At 39.3% G+C, this 23,511-nt stretch overlaps 1 protein-coding gene across 1 annotated transcript in view; it reads right to left on the minus strand.

Moving 5' to 3' along the window:
- Window positions 1-2,297: 2,297 nt before the first annotated feature.
- Window positions 2,298-23,511, minus strand: part of cubn (cubilin (intrinsic factor-cobalamin receptor)) — a 29,513-nt gene continuing 8,299 nt past the window's right edge. The window contains exons 21-66 of the mRNA XM_058400128.1: window positions 23,341-23,471; window positions 22,994-23,180; window positions 22,745-22,905; window positions 22,173-22,354; window positions 21,924-22,080; window positions 20,848-21,038; window positions 19,975-20,134; window positions 17,903-18,084; window positions 16,355-16,529; window positions 16,059-16,240; window positions 15,705-15,861; window positions 15,447-15,563; window positions 15,231-15,344; window positions 14,988-15,116; window positions 14,734-14,866; window positions 14,412-14,617; window positions 14,102-14,283; window positions 13,681-13,873; window positions 13,368-13,565; window positions 13,128-13,274; window positions 12,827-13,017; window positions 12,369-12,537; window positions 12,059-12,230; window positions 11,777-11,955; window positions 11,465-11,674; window positions 11,236-11,376; window positions 10,973-11,154; window positions 10,636-10,807; window positions 10,238-10,435; window positions 10,011-10,160; window positions 9,776-9,897; window positions 9,456-9,681; window positions 9,186-9,373; window positions 8,917-9,073; window positions 8,669-8,818; window positions 8,229-8,417; window positions 7,485-7,617; window positions 6,709-6,926; window positions 5,422-5,627; window positions 5,112-5,274; window positions 4,700-4,908; window positions 4,470-4,614; window positions 4,181-4,362; window positions 3,564-3,729; window positions 2,737-2,972; window positions 2,298-2,613 (exon numbers count right to left, since the gene is read on the minus strand). Coding sequence (XP_058256111.1) covers window positions 2,506-2,613; window positions 2,737-2,972; window positions 3,564-3,729; window positions 4,181-4,362; window positions 4,470-4,614; window positions 4,700-4,908; window positions 5,112-5,274; window positions 5,422-5,627; window positions 6,709-6,926; window positions 7,485-7,617; window positions 8,229-8,417; window positions 8,669-8,818; window positions 8,917-9,073; window positions 9,186-9,373; window positions 9,456-9,681; window positions 9,776-9,897; window positions 10,011-10,160; window positions 10,238-10,435; window positions 10,636-10,807; window positions 10,973-11,154; window positions 11,236-11,376; window positions 11,465-11,674; window positions 11,777-11,955; window positions 12,059-12,230; window positions 12,369-12,537; window positions 12,827-13,017; window positions 13,128-13,274; window positions 13,368-13,565; window positions 13,681-13,873; window positions 14,102-14,283; window positions 14,412-14,617; window positions 14,734-14,866; window positions 14,988-15,116; window positions 15,231-15,344; window positions 15,447-15,563; window positions 15,705-15,861; window positions 16,059-16,240; window positions 16,355-16,529; window positions 17,903-18,084; window positions 19,975-20,134; window positions 20,848-21,038; window positions 21,924-22,080; window positions 22,173-22,354; window positions 22,745-22,905; window positions 22,994-23,180; window positions 23,341-23,471 — 7,846 coding nt within the window. The 3' untranslated portion in view covers window positions 2,298-2,505. The remainder of the gene's footprint in view (window positions 2,614-2,736; window positions 2,973-3,563; window positions 3,730-4,180; window positions 4,363-4,469; window positions 4,615-4,699; window positions 4,909-5,111; window positions 5,275-5,421; window positions 5,628-6,708; window positions 6,927-7,484; window positions 7,618-8,228; window positions 8,418-8,668; window positions 8,819-8,916; window positions 9,074-9,185; window positions 9,374-9,455; window positions 9,682-9,775; window positions 9,898-10,010; window positions 10,161-10,237; window positions 10,436-10,635; window positions 10,808-10,972; window positions 11,155-11,235; window positions 11,377-11,464; window positions 11,675-11,776; window positions 11,956-12,058; window positions 12,231-12,368; window positions 12,538-12,826; window positions 13,018-13,127; window positions 13,275-13,367; window positions 13,566-13,680; window positions 13,874-14,101; window positions 14,284-14,411; window positions 14,618-14,733; window positions 14,867-14,987; window positions 15,117-15,230; window positions 15,345-15,446; window positions 15,564-15,704; window positions 15,862-16,058; window positions 16,241-16,354; window positions 16,530-17,902; window positions 18,085-19,974; window positions 20,135-20,847; window positions 21,039-21,923; window positions 22,081-22,172; window positions 22,355-22,744; window positions 22,906-22,993; window positions 23,181-23,340; window positions 23,472-23,511) is intronic.

Consider the following 23,511-nt stretch of genomic DNA (forward strand, 5'->3'; position numbering starts at 1 on the left):
TTTCTTATACTGATGCTACCTATACATGTGATATCTGAATAATCATAAATACTAGATTCCAACTATGCAGTTTCCCATAAATGATCCCTCAAACTGTAATTATGACTGGGAAATCTGAGATAAATGTAATATCCGAATTTTTGTGAGAAGGGAGGAGTTCTTAACTCTTAACATAGAGGAGGAGAGTACAGTTTCTGTACTAAATGACAGGTTTTGCTCATGTTTCTAAATTCAGCTAATTGTTAGCACTTCCTATTAATGCCATATTCATTTATGCATTTGGCCAACCATTCTATGAATTCTGTACACTTTTACCTCAAATGAACCTGCTGCCATCCATTTTTCGTGTTCTATCCAAACAAAGCATGTGAACAAATCACTCATCAGTCATAATTACAATTTCAGAAGGGAGATCAATTCTGATATCACATGAAGACAGCATTAATACGTAAGTATCAAAGAGTATAAGATGCACACAGGAAGAACGTTTAGCAGAAGGAACATTAAATAGTTGGTTATGTATCCTGTGAGTATAATATCTACATTTTGCTTTTGATATTATTAGACAACATAGTAGACCCTGGAAATTTCACAAAGCTACAACATTTTCTAAACACCAGATTAAACAAAAAGAATAGAAAATATAAATTGATTACCAATTCGATCAATAAAACCATAAAAAAAAAAAATAAGAAAAATTTCTATGCTATAAACATTTATACATATTGGTCTTTTATTTCCATAATTGTTTTCCATGCGTGAAACCCTGATGATTAAATCCCACAGGATTGTATTCCTTCTAAGGCCAGCCCTAAGCAGGTGTCTGTTAGCCGGCATTGTTTACCACCACCGTCTGTAACTTAAGGCTTACCTTGCATGGAAGACACATTCTTTGGCCTGTGTCTGATTGGCAGAAATGTGAGTCACGGTGAGCTGAGCCTCTTGCGTTTCTTTGAGGCATAAGGGAAAGGAACCCAATACACTTGTCCTCTCCTCTCTAGACACCTATGTGTGTGATCACCAGATCTAAGCTGCCTTCCACTGATCCAGTGTCCCTGTGTTTTGCTTGTCGAGTTGATCATTACAACAGGCACTGAAAAACAGTGTCCTCTATTTTTAGGCCTGATTATATTTAGTGGGACGAGGGTAAAGTGGCCACAGAATCCTACAGCTTGAGAGAACTTTTCTTTAACAAGAGAAAGAGAAATAATATTCATAGTCATAGCCTACACTGTAAGGAGTAAAAATAATAAATGAATAAATAAATGATCCCATCACAATGACATGAATTGTTGCCAGTGTAGTATTTGTCTGAGGTTGCATAGGCTGTAGTGTCTAGTACACAGGACATACCCAGAATGTCATGCATGCCTAGAATATCGTGGACACCATGGATATATCAGCTGTGCTCATGTTTTACAAACATTATGTGGTATTAGTTATAGACTGTTACAGATGCTGCTTCATGCATTTGTACTGGAAAGCGTGTTTTCCGTTTGCCAAAGGTCATGTTGTTTATCAGCTAATAAACACATACAGCTGAGAAGTTCCAATGAGCTAACACATTCTTAACCTGCTTGTGATAATTGTCTACTGGGATTTTAAGGTTTCACAGCTTTGCTTTTCACAAACCTAAAACATTGCAATGGGCGGCTAATCTAAAACCAGTCTGTAACTCTATAAACTGTTTTATCTGTTTTTAAAGTATCTTTCCAGTTCCCAGATTGGTAGGACTGGTGTCACATCCAGGGTGTCTTCCTATCTTATACCCCAGTGTTCCCCAGATCTATCACAATTAAAGACTACTGAATGAGTGTTTTTAAGGCTCTTTCGAAAGTAGCATTTAAATCTCTCTCTTTCTCGCTCTCTCGCTCACATGCTCGCTCTCGCACGCTCGCTCTTGCACACTCGCTCTCTCTCTCTCTCTGACCCCAACTTCCTCAGCTAGGATACGTCAATAAAAGAATTCCACTGTGCTGTATTGTATGTGGGGCGATAATAAAGGCTTCTTGCCCTCAGTTCTTCTTCTTCTAAAAATATTGCTAAGTGTATAGAGACTTATACACTTACATTAGAATGCATTGAATCAATACTCAGTTGTGGTTTGACCAATCAAAAATGCACCAGACAGCAATTCAAACACCCATCAATTCATATTTGAAGAGAGGTTAGTGATGTTTGTCTGTTGCAGATTTTACATTGAGTAAACCTACAGTTTCAGCTGATATTAAGAGGTCAAGAGAACTAAACTAGACACAGTCACTGCAAACGTCTGGCAAAAATGACATTTATTTTATCCAAAAAATATATGTATACACATTTTTTTTAACACTATATATTTCTTATTTTAAAAGGTATTCAAATATCACAAAATGATTAAACAATTATTAATTCCATTAAACAGTGAATATTGCACTAAATTGTCATCTACCTTATTAAAAATCTATTTGTAAACTTGTATTTAAGAATATTTGTGAGTGTATTTATATGTTTTTCAGCTTTTCTTCAGCTACTCCATGTGAGCCTGAATCCAGAAGGCAACACAACAGACTGGGCATGGAACACAATGAAGACATGGTTGGAGCTGGCCTGGAATGGAGCTATGTTTGTCTCCTACACAAGAAGCAGGGGAAAAAAACAGAAAATTTTAAGGATATGATACAACACCATAAGTTTATAAGCCTGTAGGAGATAGTGATGGATAGAATACTGTATACAAAACAAACTGGCTCATACCGCTCCACAGTACGGTCCAACAGGTGGTGAGCTGGCATCTGGACCATCATAGAGTTTTAGATAGTTGTTTTGGCAGTCTCCAGGGTCATCAATGCTAATCTGGTAGAATGTAACTTTTACAGCTCTTCCACTGGGAGCCCTAATACCCCACTCACAGTGAGTGCCATTTGGATAGGTACCAGGGTAATTTGGACTGGTAAAGGACCCATGGTCTCCATACAACCTGCCTCCACAACCTGAGGAGGAAAATACAAGAAGTTAAATCCATTGGTTAGAAGATTTAGGATTTCAGCCTCTCTAGAAGAAAAATGCTATTGCAAGCTTCTTGTGAAAGAACATTTTATAATGTTGGTTTTCCTGTACCACACAAATTAATCTCACTGCTGCGAGTACCAAGTCAATATACAATCAATACGAATTCAAGACTGTGTTCCAATCTGCATACTCTGCACTAAACAGCATAAACAGTAGCAGCAAGTTTTTTTAGATACAGCTTGCTGGGGTTTTTTTTTGGTCTTATTGTAATAATATTGCACTCTCTAGCTGTTTGGTTATGTTGTCTCTCAGGTTTTCACTCCACTGGTAGCTCTCACAGGTCACCATGCAATCAGACCTTATTCATGTCTGCATCAGGAACAATATCCCTGAACCAGTAATCATGTCTTTACAATTAATTTTCGACGAATCAGTCCTCAAAATATCTACAACCAAATTTCTGTGGTCAGACATTAGTTTGTGGTCAAGGTTAAAAGCAGTATACAAATAAAATGAACTGACTAACTACAGCATGTATTATCATTATTAAATAATTATCAGCATGTGCTCACCTTGTGGGGAGGAAGTCCAGGTGATCTCAAAGCCATTTCGGGAAGCTGAGAAATCAGTATGAAAGTACAGGAAGAGTTCGTTGGACCTAGGGAAGATAGGACTGGGCAGTTCACTGCCACAGTATTTGCCCAGCAGGGGAGCTGTTGCTGTGCTGCCATTCCTCACCTAAAACACAAACAGGGAACATGACTGAAGATCTGAACCATAACAATATATAACCTGGCTGTCATGCAGCAGCAATAGTTAATTGCTTAAAAGATCTAATTTGGATAGACAAATTGGATAGATAGTAGTCTAGTAGTCTAACAGTGCAGGAACATTAGCACACAAAGAACAGTACTTCTAGCTGGAAGTAAGAAACTGCAAAAAACTAAAGAGATAAAACATAGGAAAGTTGCAAAACCTCTCAAAGATAATGACAGAGAGTACTGGTTAAATACAGTTAGTAATCAGGTGAATGGGAATCATGTAATGTCCAGACTGGAATCAGATGGGAAATGGTTGTGTTGACTCATGTTACACAAATTAGCTAGACAACAATCTAGCTACACAAGCTAGAATTGATTCAAATCAAGGGCTTAGTGATGTGATCCATTATTCATCATCCTGTTCTCACCTCTAGATAGTCAAAGTTGCAGGAGGAGTGAGATTCCACATCAAAGCTGTCAAAGAACAGTGAGATGGAGCTGTTCTGAGGTGAGCGAAGGACAATGTTGCAGTCTATATTGTGAGGATACACTGCAGGCCAGCCAGGGCTTTTGAGGTAACCATAAGACTGCTCGAATACTCGGCTGCATCCTTGTTGATTCCAAAAACAGATAAACACAAGGACATTCATTTAGGTATTAAAAAACGCAAGTGTTGTATGGTCTGTAAATGTGGAAAAGCCACCGATGCTGACACACCTGCCACCTGGTAGGTCAGACTAAAGCCATTGCCAGTGATAAATGTGTCAGATTGGAAGGTGAGGTGCATGGTCCTGTCATAGCTGTAGAAGTCAGTGATGTGAGAATCTGAACCACAGAACTTATGTGCCTGCCCATATTCTCCCTAAAGAAGACCAAAAAATGACTGTTGTAATACAGGTGGAGAAGTCAAATTATGATGGACATGTTCACTTAATATATTAACCTACCAGAGGCCAGTCTTTCATCTCCAGGAAGTTGCTGGAGCAGCTCTGACTGGGCTGCAGATGGAACTGTTGGACTATAATTTTCACTGCCTCCTGCGGCGGAGCATCAAGAACCCAGCGGCAGACAGTGAATGGAGGATATGCGTTGGGGTAGAATGGAGAAGTGATGGTCTGAGCTGTGGTTGTGACATTATATATTCCTCCACATAGTCCTGTGAAGATGCAAAAAAAAAAATCTTCAGCTCAATGACTAAGTGATTATGCCATATTTCAGATTCATTCCTTGAGTCTCTCTATACTGAATTGTGTTGTCTCAGCCATGCAAAGTTCTATAAAATCAAAGGTATCGTGTAGCTTTAATAGTAACTCAGTAATTATTATTGGAAAAATCATATGAGAAAGGAGCCTATCTTACTGTCCACTGCACGGTAAGTGGCATTAAAGCCACTGAAAGCCACTGAGCCATCAGTAACAAAGTGCACCGTCAAAAAATTACTGGCTGACACGAAGGAAGCAGGAATTACATTTCCACAGTATGTTCCAACCAGTGGGTAATTAACACTGTCACCATCATAAATCTAAGGAGGTAGAACAAAGAGAGATGTTTAAAGAAGTACACAGATGATATATAAAATCATTTATTCATGTCTCATTAAAGTATATATAAAAGGTCAGTTTAAAGATCTAACAGATGACATGTATTAGAACTTTTTTTTGGTCTGTACCTTAACATAATCATATGAACAGCCATATGAAGTGCTAAACTCCAGGTCAAAAGTGGTAAAGGAGAGGTTGACAGCTTTATTGGAGTCAACAGCAATGGTCCAGAGACAGTTCATGTATGAATCGTACTTTCCGTTCATGTCAATGTCAGGCGAACCAAACATCCCTGAGGAGGAGGTAAGGTAGCCTCCGCAACCCTGCTGGGGTCCTGAGTAAGCAAGGCAGAGAGAATAGTCAAGCTTAAATAAGTGTGTTTTCCTAGTTTGCCAGTATTGTACAAATGCACAGCAGGTGGCAGTAACTGACCACTTATGAGAATTCAACCTATTTTGCACTATTTAAAGTGGATTAAGAAGCACACCTACACACAGTGTAAGGTTTACATGTATATCATCCTAAACGTCACTCATTCATCATACTGCTGAAATCAGCTACCTTTAATACATTTAATCCTGCTGAAGAAATGTCTAAACTGGTTTGTTGTTTTTAACATTTCATGGCATGGCTGTGAATGGGATGGGCTTCAAATAAATGAATTAAAATACCAAACAGAAAGGGAATCTCTTATGGACGACAGAAGAAACATTTCCTGATTCTACAAATTTCAAAGAGACACATAATAAAATCACTGTCCTTCTGTTTCTTCACTTTGAAAACAGCTGCTAGTGGAACCTTCTTTTTCATGTATTAAGAAAAGACCAACTGGACTGGCATGAATACACTTGATTGTAACCACTGAGTAATGATGAACGTGTCTGGCCCTGAAGGACAGAGGGCAGCTTGTTTTCTATTGTTCACTAAGACAAAGTAAAATTGATCCATCCAGGCAAGCTCTTAAGGCTCTGTCCAATGTGATTCTTAAAACATTGGCACATAGCAACAAAAGCTGTTTTGATGCAGCAGACGTTTGGCTTGTGAGTACCCCAGTTTGGCCCCTTCATCCTCAAGGCACTTTCTAATGCCTCTGGATGAGTCAGTCAGGAAATATTCTAGTGTGCCTCATCTATTTTAGAGCGTTCTAAATTAATAGTAGAAGGTTTGAGTTTACATTTCTGGCACTTAGCAGATGCCCTTATTTTTATTTACTTACATTTTTATACAACTGAGGGTTAAGGGCCTTGCTCAAGGGACCAGCAGTGGCTGCTTGGTGGACCTGGGATTCAGACCTACAACATTCCACTCAGGAGTCCAACACCTTAACCACTAAGCTACCACATCCCCAAGAGGACACCATTTATATCACGGATTATGATCAGTATGCGATCAGGATGTAAAAGCAAACACTGTACCTAAAGTTTCTCTGTAGCTTGCCCTCCAACCTTCAGCAGCAACTGATGAATCTGTTTTGAACACAAGAAACATCTGATTGGTCGAAGATCTCAGGGTTGGGGGAAGAACACTGCCACAAAACTGTCCAAGGAGTGGGGCCAGGGTGTTTTGTCCATCGTAGACAGCCACATAGTCCCAGCCACAGTTAGAAGAGGCTTCCAGGTTGAAACTGTTGAATCTATGAAGTAGAGTAGCACAATGCAGTTTGTATTAATAATAGCATTACATAATTACCCTGAAAGATCCCATTGGCTGCAAAACATTATTTATGTATGGTACCTAAAATTTACATTTTCAATATGGAAAGGAAACTGGAAAGGAAACACTTCCTCTCTGAGATTTGATAAACAATGCCTTAATGCAGTTGGTTAAACAAAAGGTCTAACACCTGCAAGGGAAACAGATGCAGAGTTGCAGCACATATGTCTCACTGCACACTATGGAGGATGGAACACCAGAGGATGCAAGGTGTTCAACTAATTTGACAGACTGTAAAAAGACATTTTACAGACCTTTGGGTTTCAAAGAAAAGCTGGATCAGCAGGCAATGTAAAAAGGGATAGACATTTTGTAGTGTTTCAAAGAGTATAGGGTTTCCTGATGTAATACAGTACAATACAATAGTCATAACAATCCTTTCCCACCAGCTGTATATGACTGATCCAGTCTGTCAGGATTAATATTAATATATCAATCACTATCAACAAATTCATGTCAGCATACTACAGAGGCTTACTTGAGTTCAACAATGCGATTGTCTTGTAAGGAGATGTGGTATGTGCAGTTCATGTTGTGGTGGTAGTGAGTAGTCAAGGAGAGAGCAGGACTGCTAATTGTTCCAGAAGTTCCATTGAAAACACCTCCACATGCTGTGAACAAACAGTAACATCAATGTCAATTTAAATTATAAGTACATATGTGAAAACTTTATAAGGTAAGGAATGCCAACCTTTTACAACCACTTACAGCTTGTAGGGGCTACTACACAGGATTTGAGCCTAGTATCATACATCATGCCCCATTTTATATTATGCTATTAGACCTAAGCTTTTTTCCTCCGACAATGAGCTTATAATGAATGTGTGTTTCAGGACAGCTAAAGACAAAATGTATGAATAAAAGAAAGTGTACAGAACTCAAACTGTTCAAATAAATGACACAACCATTCAGTAAACCATGTGAGTGACTGTCTGTGTGGGACTATGTGTGTGGATGTGTGTGTGTATCTGTGTTTGGGTGCTCTCTCAAATCTCCCTTTTTGTTTGTGAAGTGCTGAGTCCTTTCAATCCAATCATTCCACATTTTTGTACTCAATGGAAGGCTATGGCATTCCTGCCATTGGTAAACAACCCGAACCCACAGTCAGGGACACAGCCAAAGCTACAGGCATACCAGTACCTACATTCACAAGTGTCCACAGTGTGTATGCTTGTACACATAGCTTTACTGTATAAAATATATTTTGTTATATGACACTCACGGTAGGCCATATATTCAGCCAGGAAGCCATTGTCATTGATGATGGAATCAGAGTAGAAGTTGATTAGCATGGGACCGAAAGTGGAGAATTGCCCTGGGATGCTGTCACCACACAGCGTGGCGAGAAGATTTTGACTCTCTGAAGAGTGCTTGTAGATCTTTACTCCATCAAATGAACATGTTGAATGAGCTAAAACAGTAACCACAAATAAATAATATTTTACTGGTTTGTTTTTATGCTTTCATTTAATTTTTAGATTAATTCAAATATTTTTTAATGTACTTAACAAGTATAATCATTATTCTTTAGAAAAGCATTTATAGCAATTATTATTATTATTATTATTATTATTATTATTATTATTGTTATTGATTCATTAAAAATATTTTTTGCAGACTAAATTGATCTTTTGAAATTTTATGATTTTATGGATGGCCTACCTTCTAACTGGAATGTTTTAAAAGTGATGACAATGACTGTCTGGTCTCCAGCATCTATACGGTAGTCACAGTTGGAGCTACTAGGATAGTGATCTGGATAGTTAGGGGATACAACACGACCTGCAGGGGCAGAGAAGTTTGCTCCACATCCTGAAAGAGAGAAAACCAGCAACATATGTAAGGCATAAATACATTAGATGCAAAAGGGGGAAATTACAGGCTCTAAAATAAAGGTCCACGGTACACACGGGTAAAGAAAGAGGCTGAGAAGCCTTTTCCAGGTGTTTCGTTGGATTGGAAACGGGCAGTTATGATGTTGAAAGGAGCAATGATGGGAGGAGGAGCTGTGGAGCCACAACCTGTTGCCAACAGAGCCTCATTCTGCTGTTTGTTACCAGCCCACACCTGAGAGACAAAGCAGAAAGGAGACGGATAAATGAAAACCAAACAGTCATGGTGGGTTACTAGCATTTATTTATGCAAGTGTAATACATGCATAAATGTCTTAAATGGTCACCTTGATGTAACTGCTCTGGCAATGTCCGCTGGAGTCAGGTATCTGGAACTCACTTGCAAAACCCATTTCCAAGTGATTGCCATCATGAGCAATGATGGTCCATGAACATTCAGCATTAGATGGAAAGTTCTGGGGGTAATTGGGGGACTTGAAGCTACCTATGTCAGCATGAATGACCCCACCACACCCTGACGAAAAAAGATGGCAAATGAAAAAAACTGCAACCAGACAGAAATCATGTGTGAGAATATTTTGTTGGTGGCTTCATACCTGAGGAATCCACTGACCAAGTAGCCACAAAGCCTCCTTTGGATACACTGTGGTCAGCCAGGAACACCATTGCTAGCTTGTTGGTACCTGATTGGATTGTCCCAGGTGATGTATGACCACAGTATTGTCCAATGACAGGAGCACCTGGAGAACCTCCATTGAAGATGGTCACTGAGTCCCAGTTACACTGACTGTGTTCTTCCACTTGGAAGTAGGTAAATGTCAGCTGGTCAATTAAAGAATATATAATTAGTATGAATTAAAAGGAATGTAAAACATTGAATCTATGGATCAAGCTTAGTGTGTCATTATAAATTTACAGTGATGGTATGGCCTTCTGGAGCTTCTAAGAGCCAGGCACATCGACTAGGGCTTGGGTAGTTATTTGGATAACCTGGGCTATAAATGACCCCTCCTTCACCACTCTGCATGCCTCCACAATCTGAATGATAAGACAGGTCAGTTCAACATACATACAGCAACAAATCCTCAAACAAATACTTTTATAGCAATTCTTTCAAAGATAAAAAGCCGTCAGTATCTGCAGATTGTTACCCGAGAAATAATATGTAGCCTTGAATCCCAAGTCAACCTCTGCTTCATCAGACAGAAAATGAATCCAAAGTTCAGGTGTGAACACTACAATGGGGGCTGGGGGAAGGCTCTGACCACAAAATCGGGCCAGAAGTTCACCATTCACATCACCTAAACATATACAAACATATTATAAACAAACACACAAGTCAAATAAACAAGTATTTTATTATAACAATGTCACTCACCAAGTCTGAACTCAAGGTAATCCCATGTACAGGTCTGATGGTGCTCAAGATGTAGGTCATCTAAGATCACCACAATGGATGAGTTGACATGTTGAGGATTTTGGATCAGCCACTCACAGTTCAGATTGTTGCTGTAATTACCGACACCATAACCAGGGGAGGTAAAGTTCCCTGGGGTACTGAGGATTCCTCCACACACTATAAAAGTAAACAACCAACCACAAAAACATGACATGAGGTTTTCTATATGTAGCTTATCAAAGTTTGAAGCTATGCATAAGTAAATCAAAAATATACACTGCCTTTTTATCCCCCACTCCTAAAGCATTGCTATTAATTGTTTCTGTTCACAATTGAATAATCAATAAAAAATATACACAATCTATGAGTTTGCTTACCTGCTGCCTCATCAGACGAGTAGTCTGCAGTAAACCCACCATTAGACACAGAGGAATCTGTGACAAAAACAACAGTCATGGTGTTGCCAGAGGACTTCACCTGTGTGCCTGCAGGTACAGAGCCACAGAATCGCTGCAACCGAGGGGAATTGGACAACACACCATTGATAACCTAAGAAAAAAAAAATGACAAACCAGATCAATAAAGGAATAAAGCTTCTAGAATTATAACATCAGGCATTTTTATATAAACAGAAATAACAAGTTTTATAAAAAGACCTTAAAATAATTTTTGCAGAGTTAATTTTTATAATAGCTGAAAATGAAATATTCTCACCTCCACATAGTCAAACATACAGGTGTTGTGGTCCTCCAGCCGTAGGTCATTAAGAGTAAGAGTGACTCTACGACCCTGAGGCACAGTGATCTTCCAGCGACATACCCGGTTATGAGGGTACAAGTTCGGGTAGTTTGGTGATGAGATGGTGCCAGAGGGTGCATTCAGATCCCCTCCACATTCTATAAGAGACAAACGTCATTAAATGTGATGATATTATTCTGTTCCATGATGCTTGTTCTGGTTCATAAAAGCTCACGTACCCTCTATACTGGCCTCAAATGAAAGGCTGAATCCTGTTGCACTTCCGCTGCCATCACTGACAAATTTCACATATGCAAAGCTGTCTCCTGTGTCCATGGGTCCAGGCAGACTGCTTCCACAATGCTTCCCTAGCAGGTGGCCTGGAAAAGAATATCTCTGATTAATATTTTACTTTAGTACATATGGTGTGTAATCTTTGTATGATATAACTTGTGCTGTCCATCTCACCAGAAGCATTGTACTCGCGTACTTCTACATAATCACTAGTACAGTCTGCAGAGCTCTGTAGGTTGAATGCTGTGAAGCTGAGGGTCAAATAGTGTCCAGTGGGGCCTTCAAAGTACCACTCACAGTTGGAATTGTCTGGGTAATTTGAATCTGGGTATCCTGGACTTTTAATGGTGCCACTCTGGCCAGTGTATGTGCCACCACATGTAGCTGATTGGTGGAAGTAAAATACAAACATTCAGCTGATAAACGGACTCACAAAGAAAAAAATCTTATATGCTAAAATACCAATATATGCTAACATCTAGTTACCTATAGAGAACTTGGCTTTAAATCCCTTATGTGTGACACTGTGATCTGTGCGAAAGCGAAGATACATAGCAGAGGCCGTGGAATGTTGGGTAGATGGTTTTGTACTGCCACAAAGCTTGGCAATAAGGTCAGCATTTGAACTGACACCATCACGCAAATCTAAATAGTCATAGAAACAACTAAGAGAAAAGAAAGTGAAAAGATTAGGAGCCTAGCATGTACCACAAGTATCATAACTGATAACAGCTATAAATAACAATCAATGAGAAAGGTGTCCTATACCCAGTGTTTGGCTCAATGTAGAAATCCTCAAAATCCAATTGCACAGACTCTCCATTAGGAACCATGATAATCCAGACACAGTCAATGTTCTGAGGGTAGTTTGATGGATAACTGGGTGATGTAATGTAACCTGGTGGATCCCCATCATTTAACACAATAGTTCCTCCACAAGCTGAACAAACAGAGTCATTATCAATCTATTATCTCATTTAATAACTATATGCATGGTTACAAAAGAAGGAAGTAAATCATGACATTACACTCCCTACAATAACCAGATAATTAAGTAACTAATTAGGCTTTACAGTACCTGTACTATGGGCTTCAAATAACAGTTTAAAGCCAATGCCCTCATTTGTGTTGTCTGAGACGAAGTGCACATGAAGATGGTTGTCAGTGGTCTGTGTAAGAGCAGGGGGGTTGGATCCACATAAACGACCACCTAAGGAAGGTGCATTACCATCTGGACCATTCTTTAACTGGAAAACATTAAATCATAGACAACATAAAAAAGACGCATGTAAGCATAGTCCTTTGGACTAGTACACAAAATGTGCTAGCAAGCATCAGCAAGGGTACTGGGCTTGACAGTCTGAAAGAATCCTTAAGTTATCTATATAGAGATTTAGAATGGAGTGTCTGACTTTCAGAAAAGTAGAAGTGCTAAGTAGAGCCTTTTTAGAAAGTAAGAGCTGTTAACCATGCAAATGACCATTGGTTATTCCATTCTGAGGGTACATGGACGTATTTATCCAAATAAGACCTCACCTCCAGATAGTCTCCAGTGCTGCATGCCGTGCCAAAGCCTTGCACCTGGAATGGACTCAGGAAGTTAACAGACACTCTATAGCCAGGAGTCACCATCACATGCCAGCTACAGTCCAGGTTAGGCTTGTAGTTCTGAGGATAGTGAGGGGAGCTGATAACTCCTCTGTCTGCATGAAGCAGGCCTCCACATCCTAAAAAACACACACCATAAATGTTATGACAACAAATCAACTGGCAAAGCATGTATCAGTTTAGACACTGCCATTAAAGAAGTGTGCTTTATCATGGTTTTGGAGCTTGCCTTTAGAATAGGAAGCATTGAAGCCACGGCCATGAATGATATCATCAGATGTGAAACGCAGGAACATGGAGTCCCCAGTGGAATGAAGAGAACCAGGCAGCTCACGACCACAAAGCTTCACCAGCTCTGGTGACAGGTTTGTCTCACCTGGTTTACAAAACACAAAGTTAGCCTGTTTATCTCATTTAAATTCCATTACAAATAAAAACGGATCAATTAGTCATTGAATAAGAGCCTCACCATCCCTGATGACTAAACTGTCATATAAACACATGGCTTCATCCTCAATGTCCATAAACAGTATATTGAGTTCCACAGTGGAGTCTGGTGACCGGATTACCCATGTGCATTCCAGGTTAGGCTCATACTGATTAGGCCAGCCAGGAGAGAAGAGGAACCGGGGTGTGTCTTCAGGCATAAGCGCTCCTCCACAAGCACCTAAAAACAAGTTTAACATAACATTTTTATGTTAAACATATTCCTCTCAAACCTGCATGACTTATATAAATATACATGATAGATATATTTTCTCTGTTTTTTGTTCTTATCTCACCTGGTGGTATAGTGGGCAAAGGTCCAGAGCTTTGAACAGCTGTCCACTCCACAAGAAAGCCTCTTCCACCAATCACAAAGTCTGATTTGAACTCCAGAGTCATGGTGCTACCGGAGCTTCTCAAAGGCTGAGGCCGAATCAGACCACAAAAAACTCCCATGGGATATGCGTGGACATTAGGTCCATCAAATATCTGATAAGAAGATAAGAGATATGAATAAAGGGAGGGAATATGGATTTTGGGAACTAGTACCGGTGAACAAAACATGATTGATTTGATTCTCATTTATCATTTTATATCCTCCTGAGGAAAAACCCTCTTCAGTCTTTCATGACCCCTTTAAAAGATCTGCAGTTAGAGTCACAAAACCATTTAGCTACAAAAGCTAAACAATTCCAAAATTTCAATAGCAAAGCAAACCTTGAGTTGGTCAAAGATGCAGTTATATATGTCCTCTATATCAATATCTAGAAACTGGATCTCAATGTAGGAGTCTCCGCTGACAGTGATGGTCCAGCGGTAGTCGGCATTGTTGGGGTAAGTACGTGGATACAAAGGTGAAGCAATCTGGCCAGAGCTGCCCGTGATATCATTTCCATACACTGAAAAAAAAAAAGGATAACCATATAATGAGGCAAGATATTATGAGGTCTATTTATTATTGTAATTGTTACTTTTGCAATGTCCAAAATGATCTATATTATAGAATATTATAATAGAGTAAAATTACAGTGAGTGAATGTAGCCCTGAAGCCAGCTCCACTGACAGAGGAGTCTGAGACAAACTTTATCCATAGCACGTGACCGATGAGTGAGGTGTAATTAGAAGGAAGAGTGTTTCCACAGAAACGGCCAACGAGAGTGCCAGTAGAGTTGCCTTCACGAATTTCCAGGTAGTCATTATTGCAGCCTTGACTCTGCTGTAGCTCAAACAGACTAGATTTCATAGATGGAGAACAAAATATACACAGAAAAGTACATCACCACACACATTCACATTTGCCGTGGTTTAATTATGAGTAAGATGCATGTAATAGCATGAATATGCTTACATGAAAGAGAGCTGGAGACGGTTACCAGGGGAACTAACAATGGTCCATACACACTCAATGTTGGGAGGGTAGGCGTCTGGATAGTTTGGACTGTTAAAGGCCCCAGACTCCATGTGCAGGTTACCACCACAGGCTGAAGTAAGACAGAAGAAGTTAGTGACATGATGCCTTTACAAACATGATGCCTGTTTACAAACTGCAATGCATGAAGGCAAGAATTTTTATCCTAAACCGTTGACTTATTGTGTACTGACCGGAGGTTGAGGCCATGTATGTTGCCCTGAAGCCTTTCTTGCTCACAGATGAATCAGAGACAAAGTTTACCACTAGTGCACTGCTGAATGAGGTGACTGGATGGGGCATGTCAGTTCCACAATAGCGTCCTAAAAAACACATACAAACGAGTTTGCTATACTATCCTACATCAAATTATAATTCACTGTTATTTTTGAGCAAAAGGATTAATGTTTAGGACACATAGTTGTGTGCTTTATTACCAATTACTGGGGCCTCAGAATTGTCACCGTCTAAGATCTCTACAGCATCATGGGTGCAGTTTGTGTTCACCATCTCCAGCTCAAAGTCAGTGAAGGACAGTGTTACATGGTTGACTAGATATGGATGAAATAAAAGAATAAATGGAAATATTCAACATGTGTAAAAGCCATGAATTCTAAAAAAAAGAACTTATTTTTAAGTCGTTTCTCACGCACATGGCTCTTGTGCCACAATGATCCAGCTGCACTGCTGATTGTTGGGATATTGGTAAGGATAGTTTGGAGTAGCAATATCACCTCCCACATTATCAGCCATGATGGTGGACCCACATGCTGTAAAGAAAAGAAATAATGTACCACCAGGTTAGGGTTAGTAACCTGTAACTGTTTTTAGGCAAGTGATACAATCTCAAATGGCTGCAAAGCAACCTAAAGTAATATGCTGTATAACTGAGGATGTGTGTTGTGACTTACCCTCTGAGAACTCAGCTCTGAAGCCCTTGTGGTTGTTGCTGATGTCTGACCTAAAGCGAACATAGATGATATTCTGCGTGGAGATGATGGGATCAGGTCTGGAAAAGCCACATACTTTTGCAAGCAGAGGAGAATTCTCTCCTGGCCCATCATGTATCTAAAGTGTAAAGAGGAATAACAGTGTCTCATTTTAAATAGCTGTGAATAATGCCCTGTATTTAGGGAACAGTCAAAATGTTCAAAATAGGATAAAAATTGTTAAACATGACCATTAAAAAGGTCTATAAATGGTCTACAGCCTGTGTACAAGTAAATATGAAGGCTATATGAAGGCATGAAACATAGTTAACTCACAGCCACATAATCCCAATCACATGTACTGTGACCCTCAATGTCCATGTCAGTAAAGTTGAAGAGAATCCGGTGGCCCGTGTCCACAGTGATGACCCAGGAGCAGTCTGCATTGTTGGGGTAGTTGTTGGGAAACTGAGGAGAGTGGATCTCTCCCCTAGGAGCTGTCACAGCTCCACCACAGCCTGAACATATGAGGAAAATTGTAATAATGAAGATAGGAAGGAGACAAAAAAACTCAAAAGGGCCTCAGTTGGAATCAGCATATAGGGAGTAGGGTAATAAAAGTCACTGCTTACCTCCTTGAGTCTCCTGCCAGCTAGCATTGAAGCCCCTGCCGCTGACATATTCATCACTTTTGAAACGCACAGTGACAGCATTGCCTGTACTGGACACATGTAGGGGGTTGTTGGGGGGTCGAGTGGTGCAGAGCTGTGCTAGTCTAGGAGCACTCAAGTCAGGACCACCATAAACCTGCCATGAAAAACACCCAGGTAAGCACATACCCCTGATTATAAACTCTTACAATATCGTTTAATTCAGTGCTAAGACACTGTAAACCCTGTGGGCCACTTTTAGAGCCGAGTTACACAAACATAGACTTTAATACAGAAATTGCACACAAATTTTGTTTTGGGATGTAGAGTAAGTACATTTAAAACACTATGAAATGCCATTTGAGGCCAATATTAAATATGTATATTAAACATTATTCATTAAGGAACAAAATATGAATACTAGGTATGATGGGCATATTTTCTTCCCAAACCAAATTAACCAAAAGGTTGAATCAAAATTAAAGCATGAATTATACTACTTTCTGAGCACACATTATGATTACATGGCTGCAATTAACTTCATTTGACCCCACAGAGAACTGTCAGTACATGATTTACAAAAGAATCTGCAAAATAATAGAATGCGCTTGATTGGGAGCTGTATTATAAACTTTTATTTAAAAAAAGAAATTCTTACAAATATATATTTTAAAATTTATTATTGAAATGAAACCAAATTTTTAGTAACTACTGTAAATATGAATAACTTTTTTCTGTATAAATAATGATGTCATTTTTGGACCTTAGTCACCAAGTTGCCAAACCTGCATGCAGACCCTGGATGGGAAGAAGAGTTTCTGTGTATTCATGCATCTTATATTAAAATGTTTGCTCATGAACAAAATGCTATAAGGTCAGTATTTGGAAAAAAGGTAGCAGACTTGCCAGAAATTAAAATAAGCAAGCTGGTGTGTGTTTGTGCATATATGAGTGTGTGCTTGGACAGCGAGTTACCCATAAAGCCTGTGCTCTAATCCTTGATTTTCACTTTGCTTCCACCCTGCTAACTCCATTCACTGCTACTGTGGAGGTCAGCATTCCAAAGGTCTGACATACTCACACACACCCCTAACAGTGCCCACTGGGTCTGCTGTGTGCCAAGAGGGTGCAAACACACACACTGTGTTCTGATCACTGCTATGCAATGCTACAAAAGTGTTGCATTCTGTAACAAATTCATATCCAGGCCAAATTCAGAGATAATACAGCACTGCTATTATGCATTACAAAGTATATTTTGTAATGTTTGATAAATTGTAATTGTTTTGTGTTGGTACTGTCGTATCAGTACACATTTATAGATGCAATCTGAGGAGAATGGACAGTGTTTTATTGCTAAGTAGGTGATGATATAATTTTGGCCTTACAAATTGACCTTAAACTGAGTGGACATGCTGCTCACAATGGACACTAGTCATTCTATTCTATTCTGGAGGCATAGCAATGGGGTGCTTATGATGAAGGGCATACAATACCAGTAAGACAGGGATGAATAGAGCGATACTTTACCTCTAGCATGTCATAGTTACAGTCAGGATGGTACTCTACATCAAATTCATGAATAGTGATGGTGATACTGCTGCTAGGGCTGGTCTGGATGTACCACACACACTCCCGGTTCTCTGGATATTTGTTAGGATAGCCAGGGCTGTTGAATGAGCCAGCTGGCCCAGTGAGATCTCCACCACAACCTGCAGGGGGCAATAACAAGTCTGAATAAGATGCAAATGAACTTTTTGTAAAAAGCTCTAATGAAAAGCGTGGTTGCTATGCCAGCATTGTGTTTACCATGACTTCATATCCTTTAACAGTGTTAAAATCTGCTACGTTCAAGGTCACGTAATATCCTTTAACTCAAAAAAAAAAAAACCTTGGCCATGTTAAAACAAAGGACTGAATATTGCACAGAATATTACAGTGAATAGCATTGATATTAATGATCAATACTTTAAATGAAAATATAATTCCTTCTGTGGAGAAATGAACTGAAATGACAAAAGAAGCTGTGACTAAGTGTAGGAAAGTCAGTGCAGAGGAAATCCTGGTCAGATGATAAAGTTTAATTTCTATATTATTTTGGAAAAATGAGAAAGCATATTAGAAACACTGTGGATGTGTGAGTTCTTTACAGAAGGAAATAAGCATCCTCTGGAATGGCTGCCAAATTCTCTCTCATCATTGCCAGCAATATATTCTCACTAGATTGATATGCTTAGCACTGAGGTGACAGTAACAGAAGTGCTGCACTATAATCTGTGTAACAATTATATATATAAAAAAAACTTTAATCAATAGCATCAATCTCTGTTACACACACACACCACATGGGAAATTAAGATTGGATGGATTTTTTTTATTATAGACATAATAATGTTCTCTAATATGTTCTAGTCTATAAAAAAGTAAATTAAATACTACTATCTCCCACTTTCCTCCATTCCCTTCTTCTTTATTCCTTTTATCCTGATGCAGAACTAGGCCACTGTATTAGTTCTGCCTTCAATCTTCAATTTTTTCCTCATAAACATGGTAGAAATGTTGACTCTTGCTTTATAACTTATGCTTTTTAACTTATTATATCATTCCAGGACAGCTCATCTGTACACAATAATACTGCTATACTTGATTTTTCTCACTACTTCCACAGTTATGAGAATGCTAAATTTGCTTCAGTGCTTTATACAAAGAGCTAAAAGTTGTGCTGGCCACATTTTGCTGTTCCAGTAAAAATAAATGCAGCCACACCCATGAGCCCAGTGACTCATTATCTCTGGGCATTAGTCCTACACCACACATACTTTCACACTCTGGTATGACCACCACTGCTAAAACACACAGACACAAGTAAGTAAACCACCAGACAAATTACAGCCGTCTAGTCTTCATGACTTAAAGCTCTTAATTATGATTATTATTATCATTATTAATATTTTACTGAAAGGTTGGCCAAACAGTCATGGATGAACAATATTCCTCAGTGATGGACAGGACTCAGCAGCAATGCCAGTGAATCCATGCTTGGGTTGCAAAAGCAGTATGGCTTATAGTGTAAACTGGCTTGTCTCTCTTCTAAGGAGCATGTTACATGTTTTTCCACACTCCTATTATGGAAAAGATGACTGCCCCTGTCCACAGAGGCTTATACTGTATCTAATAGTTACAGTGTAATAAGTTATAAGCTTAAGTAGAACACCTTATACTTGAAACTATATGAGAGGTGGTGATTGGGATATGGAAATGGAAGTGAAGTCTGCAGTGTGTATAGTATGTGTAAACCGTATGCATAAATAATTAGACCCTGCAGCCATATAGTTGTACAGAATCTGATTCTGGTTTACTTACTGAACTATTTTCCTGGTCATTGTCAACACTAATCAGTACAGGCAAATGTTGCCACTTTTCACAACCTGCTGTGATCACAATGTTTTCTGTTTGATTTTACTGAAAGTCTCAGAGATTTCCTAAAGATCTTTCTGAAGCAGAGTTCGGCAGAGTCAATAACCTAAGATTTCCTCTGACCTACATTTCTTTTGCCTAAGTTCAAGTTCCAATATGTATTTTTAATTTCTTTTTATTCCTACCATTCTGGTACCAGAGCATCCGGAAACCAGATCGGGAATCATAGAAATCAGAGTGGAACACAATGTGCAGGTTGCTCCCGGAGGTAGTGTTTGCTGGAGGAGGAACATTCCCACAGAATCTTCCAATTAGAGGAGCTTGTGCATTTGGACCATCATAAAGCTAGGCAAACACAAAGAGATATAAAGATATATATATAAAAAAAGTCATGATTTCTTTTCTATGTTGAAGGATAATACAGGTACGTAAAGTGAAAGCACATCATTCTTATTTAACACCATGGTAACAAAAGTAATGCTAGTTTCTTATCTGCAATTTTGGCTGAGCACATCAGCACTGAGTACAGAGCATGTGAACACAATGCAACAGCATAGACCCATTTTACATTCCAGTGCTGTTTTTCTTTGCTGAGCAGAAATTGCATACTTCTGGGGGTATGATCACTATAAAAAAACTAAAAGTTCACTGCTGATGACGACTGCCTGAGAAATGAACTTTTGACTGAGCCAACAATAGGAAATCCCCCACTTCTCCTGTGGGCCCCATGATGTCATGGCTGTTTGGATCACTATGGTGATGATGGACCAAAGTAAACTCACTCTCACTAACTGGGAGATTAAAAAAAAAGGTGCCTGTGAGTGAGCAAGTATAATTCAGTGTCTGCTTTAAAAGATCCCAACTGCTGCAGCTCCCTGTTACATTACTCGGGTTCTAATTTAATTAGACCAAGACCATGCATGCATATTTAATATGGTCCAATGTTATACTCACTCTAGGCTTACTTTTGCAAATATACAGGAAGTACAGTATAATAAGTAACACCAATTCTAAATGTTATACAGATGTACTGATATTTACCTCCCACTCTAACTTACCTCCACGTAGTCATAGATGCAACTGGGAATGAAACCTTCAAGGTCAAAGGCAGTGAAGGTATAGTTGATAGTGTTGCCCATGGTCACCTGGATGGTCCAACTGCAGCTACCCTCAAGCGGATAGTTGTTGGGAAAGTTCTGACTCTCAATCGCACCATTTGTTTGGTTGCTGATTACAATACCCTGACAGTCTGTGGAGGACAGGACCACATCACATTAACAACAGTGACACCATCTGATATATAATTATATGTTTATTTGCCATAAAAATGCTATTCCACACTGGGACATTTACAGTATATTAATAAACACTATATGGTACTGATGTCAGGAAAGGAGGCCTGGGACATCTCAAAGGGGTTCAGTGTCAGGGTCAGGGCTATGTACAGATCACTTAAGCCACTACAACCTTGAAAAATCATGACTTCATAGATCTCACTTTGTGCACAAGAGCAGTGACATGCTGGAACAGGTTTAGAGCTCTTCCAGTTCCATTGGAGGGAAAATATAATGCTACAGCATACAAAAATGTCCTATACAACTGTGTGCTTACAATTTTGTTAAAACAGTGTGAGGAAGGCCCACATATGGGTGTTATGATCAGGGGTCCACAAACTTTTGCCCATATTTATGTATTGTATGTAGCGTATATTACAAAATAATATTACAATTTTTGTTTTCCACATACTATTAGTGATTTATTCTGTGTGCAAGACTAAATAGATCTGGCTTTCTTTGTCTAGACAGTGCATCTAGACATGTAATCTAGCAGTAAATGAGACCTGATTAAGAGTCAAGTTGGTTAATGCTACTGTAGAGAAACAAATAAAGGTAGATTTTATTGCAAGTGATCCCTCAAATAATGCTTCTTGGACATTCTTCAGTGTGGAGCGGAGTGCACCGTCCTGCCAACTAACCACAGCTGCATTTAGAAACCAACCTTGTCATTTCTGTATTACCATGAACAATGGGCCAGAAATGCAGAGGAACTCACTACAGCCACACTAATTCATGAAATGAAATCTAATAAAAAAAACTTGACAAAGTTCTTTCATGAAGCATGTTTGTTCACTTACTAGAAATGTAGGAGGCTACAAATCCCCCTGCATTAATAACGCTGTCTGTGCGTAGTTTAACATACAAATGCTCTTTGGTGGAGTTAATAGGGGCAGGAAGCTGGTCCCCACATAGTTTGGCCAGCTCAAGAGCATTTGTGCTGTTTCCATCATATACCTGAGAACACACACACACACACCACAAGTTAGGTTAGCAAAACACATAGAATTGTCTTTAAAAGTTAAAGTGAAATGAGTGCCTGTTCTTACCGCCAGGTAATCAAAATAGCAGCCACTGCTGGATTCCAGATGAAAGTCTCCAAAGCTGAGCTGAACCCTACTTCCTGCATTGACTTTAATGTGCCAGTAACATTCAGCATTGGGGTGGTAGGGCAGGGGGTAGTTAGGGGATGTGAAACTCCCAACACTGGTTGTCAGAGTTCCTCCACAACCTAGTGTATGAATAGGAGGGGTAGGAATGGCAATACATTGCAAAAATATGATATGATGAAGCATACATCCATATATGCAACAAATATAATGGAGTTTTCCCCAAACACACCACATGTTTGGTCTCTTCCTACTCCCAGCACATCTGTACCAGCTATTGTTACAGTATTATGTGTGTGTGTCTGTGTGTGTGTGTGTGAACACTACAATATTCTGGCTGTGTATTGGCATTATAGAGCTTTTCCACTGTGGGTCCACATTGTTTATAGGCCTACTTGCAATTTCATTTGTAACGATTTGGATTAAAGCTATAGAATTCAAGTAACTTGACATATTGGCTAATATATACTTTTAGTCACTTATAAATTAAAATTAAATTAAGTAGCAAATACCTGTCTGTGTTCCATCCCAGTGTGCAGAGAAGCCTTTAAAAGTGATTGACGAGTCTGAGTGGAATTTAATCCACAGTCTGTTACTATGTGATAGCACTAAAGGTGGAGCCTGGGTTGAGCAGTATCGACCAATTAGAGTTGATGTTTCATAGCCTCCATCTCTGCACAAAAGAAAAGTCTATATCAGAAAATATATTATTAAGACAGAAAGAGACAATAATTACAGAACATGCTAAAAAGGTTTCTTACCTGATTTCCAAATAGTCATGTATGCAGCTGCTGCCAGCTTCCAGGGCAAAATCTGTGAAGTTCAACATGATCTGATTGCTGACTGCAACTATAATTCTGAAGATGCACTCACGGCTGTTGGGGTAGTTGTTGGGGTAGTTGGGTGAGGTGAGCACTCCAGTTGGAGTTGTGAACACTTCACTGCAGTCTAGAGACAGAACAATGACAGTCAGTCTCTGATGTCCTTAATTTACTTGTTTGTCAAGGCAAAGATGCAAAGGAAAAACTTTGTGGTTTATTGTCTATAGTGCTATTCCAACATTTAGTATTTAGTATGTTTTAACCATGTAGCCATTTTCATATCCAACCTGTGCTGGCATTGATTGAGACATAACTGGCGGCGAATCCTTCAGTTGCCGTGCTGGAGTCTGTGACAAACAGGACGGTCATGAGGTTGTCAGTGCTGGTCAGTGATGGAGGAACTGACCGTCCACAGTACCTGAGGAAGAAGGGTGTAAATGGCTGCTTAATGTGTAAAA

The sequence above is a fragment of the Hemibagrus wyckioides genome, linkage group LG01 (genome assembly GCF_019097595.1).
Source record: "Hemibagrus wyckioides isolate EC202008001 linkage group LG01, SWU_Hwy_1.0, whole genome shotgun sequence".
NCBI lineage: Eukaryota > Metazoa > Chordata > Actinopteri > Siluriformes > Bagridae > Hemibagrus > Hemibagrus wyckioides.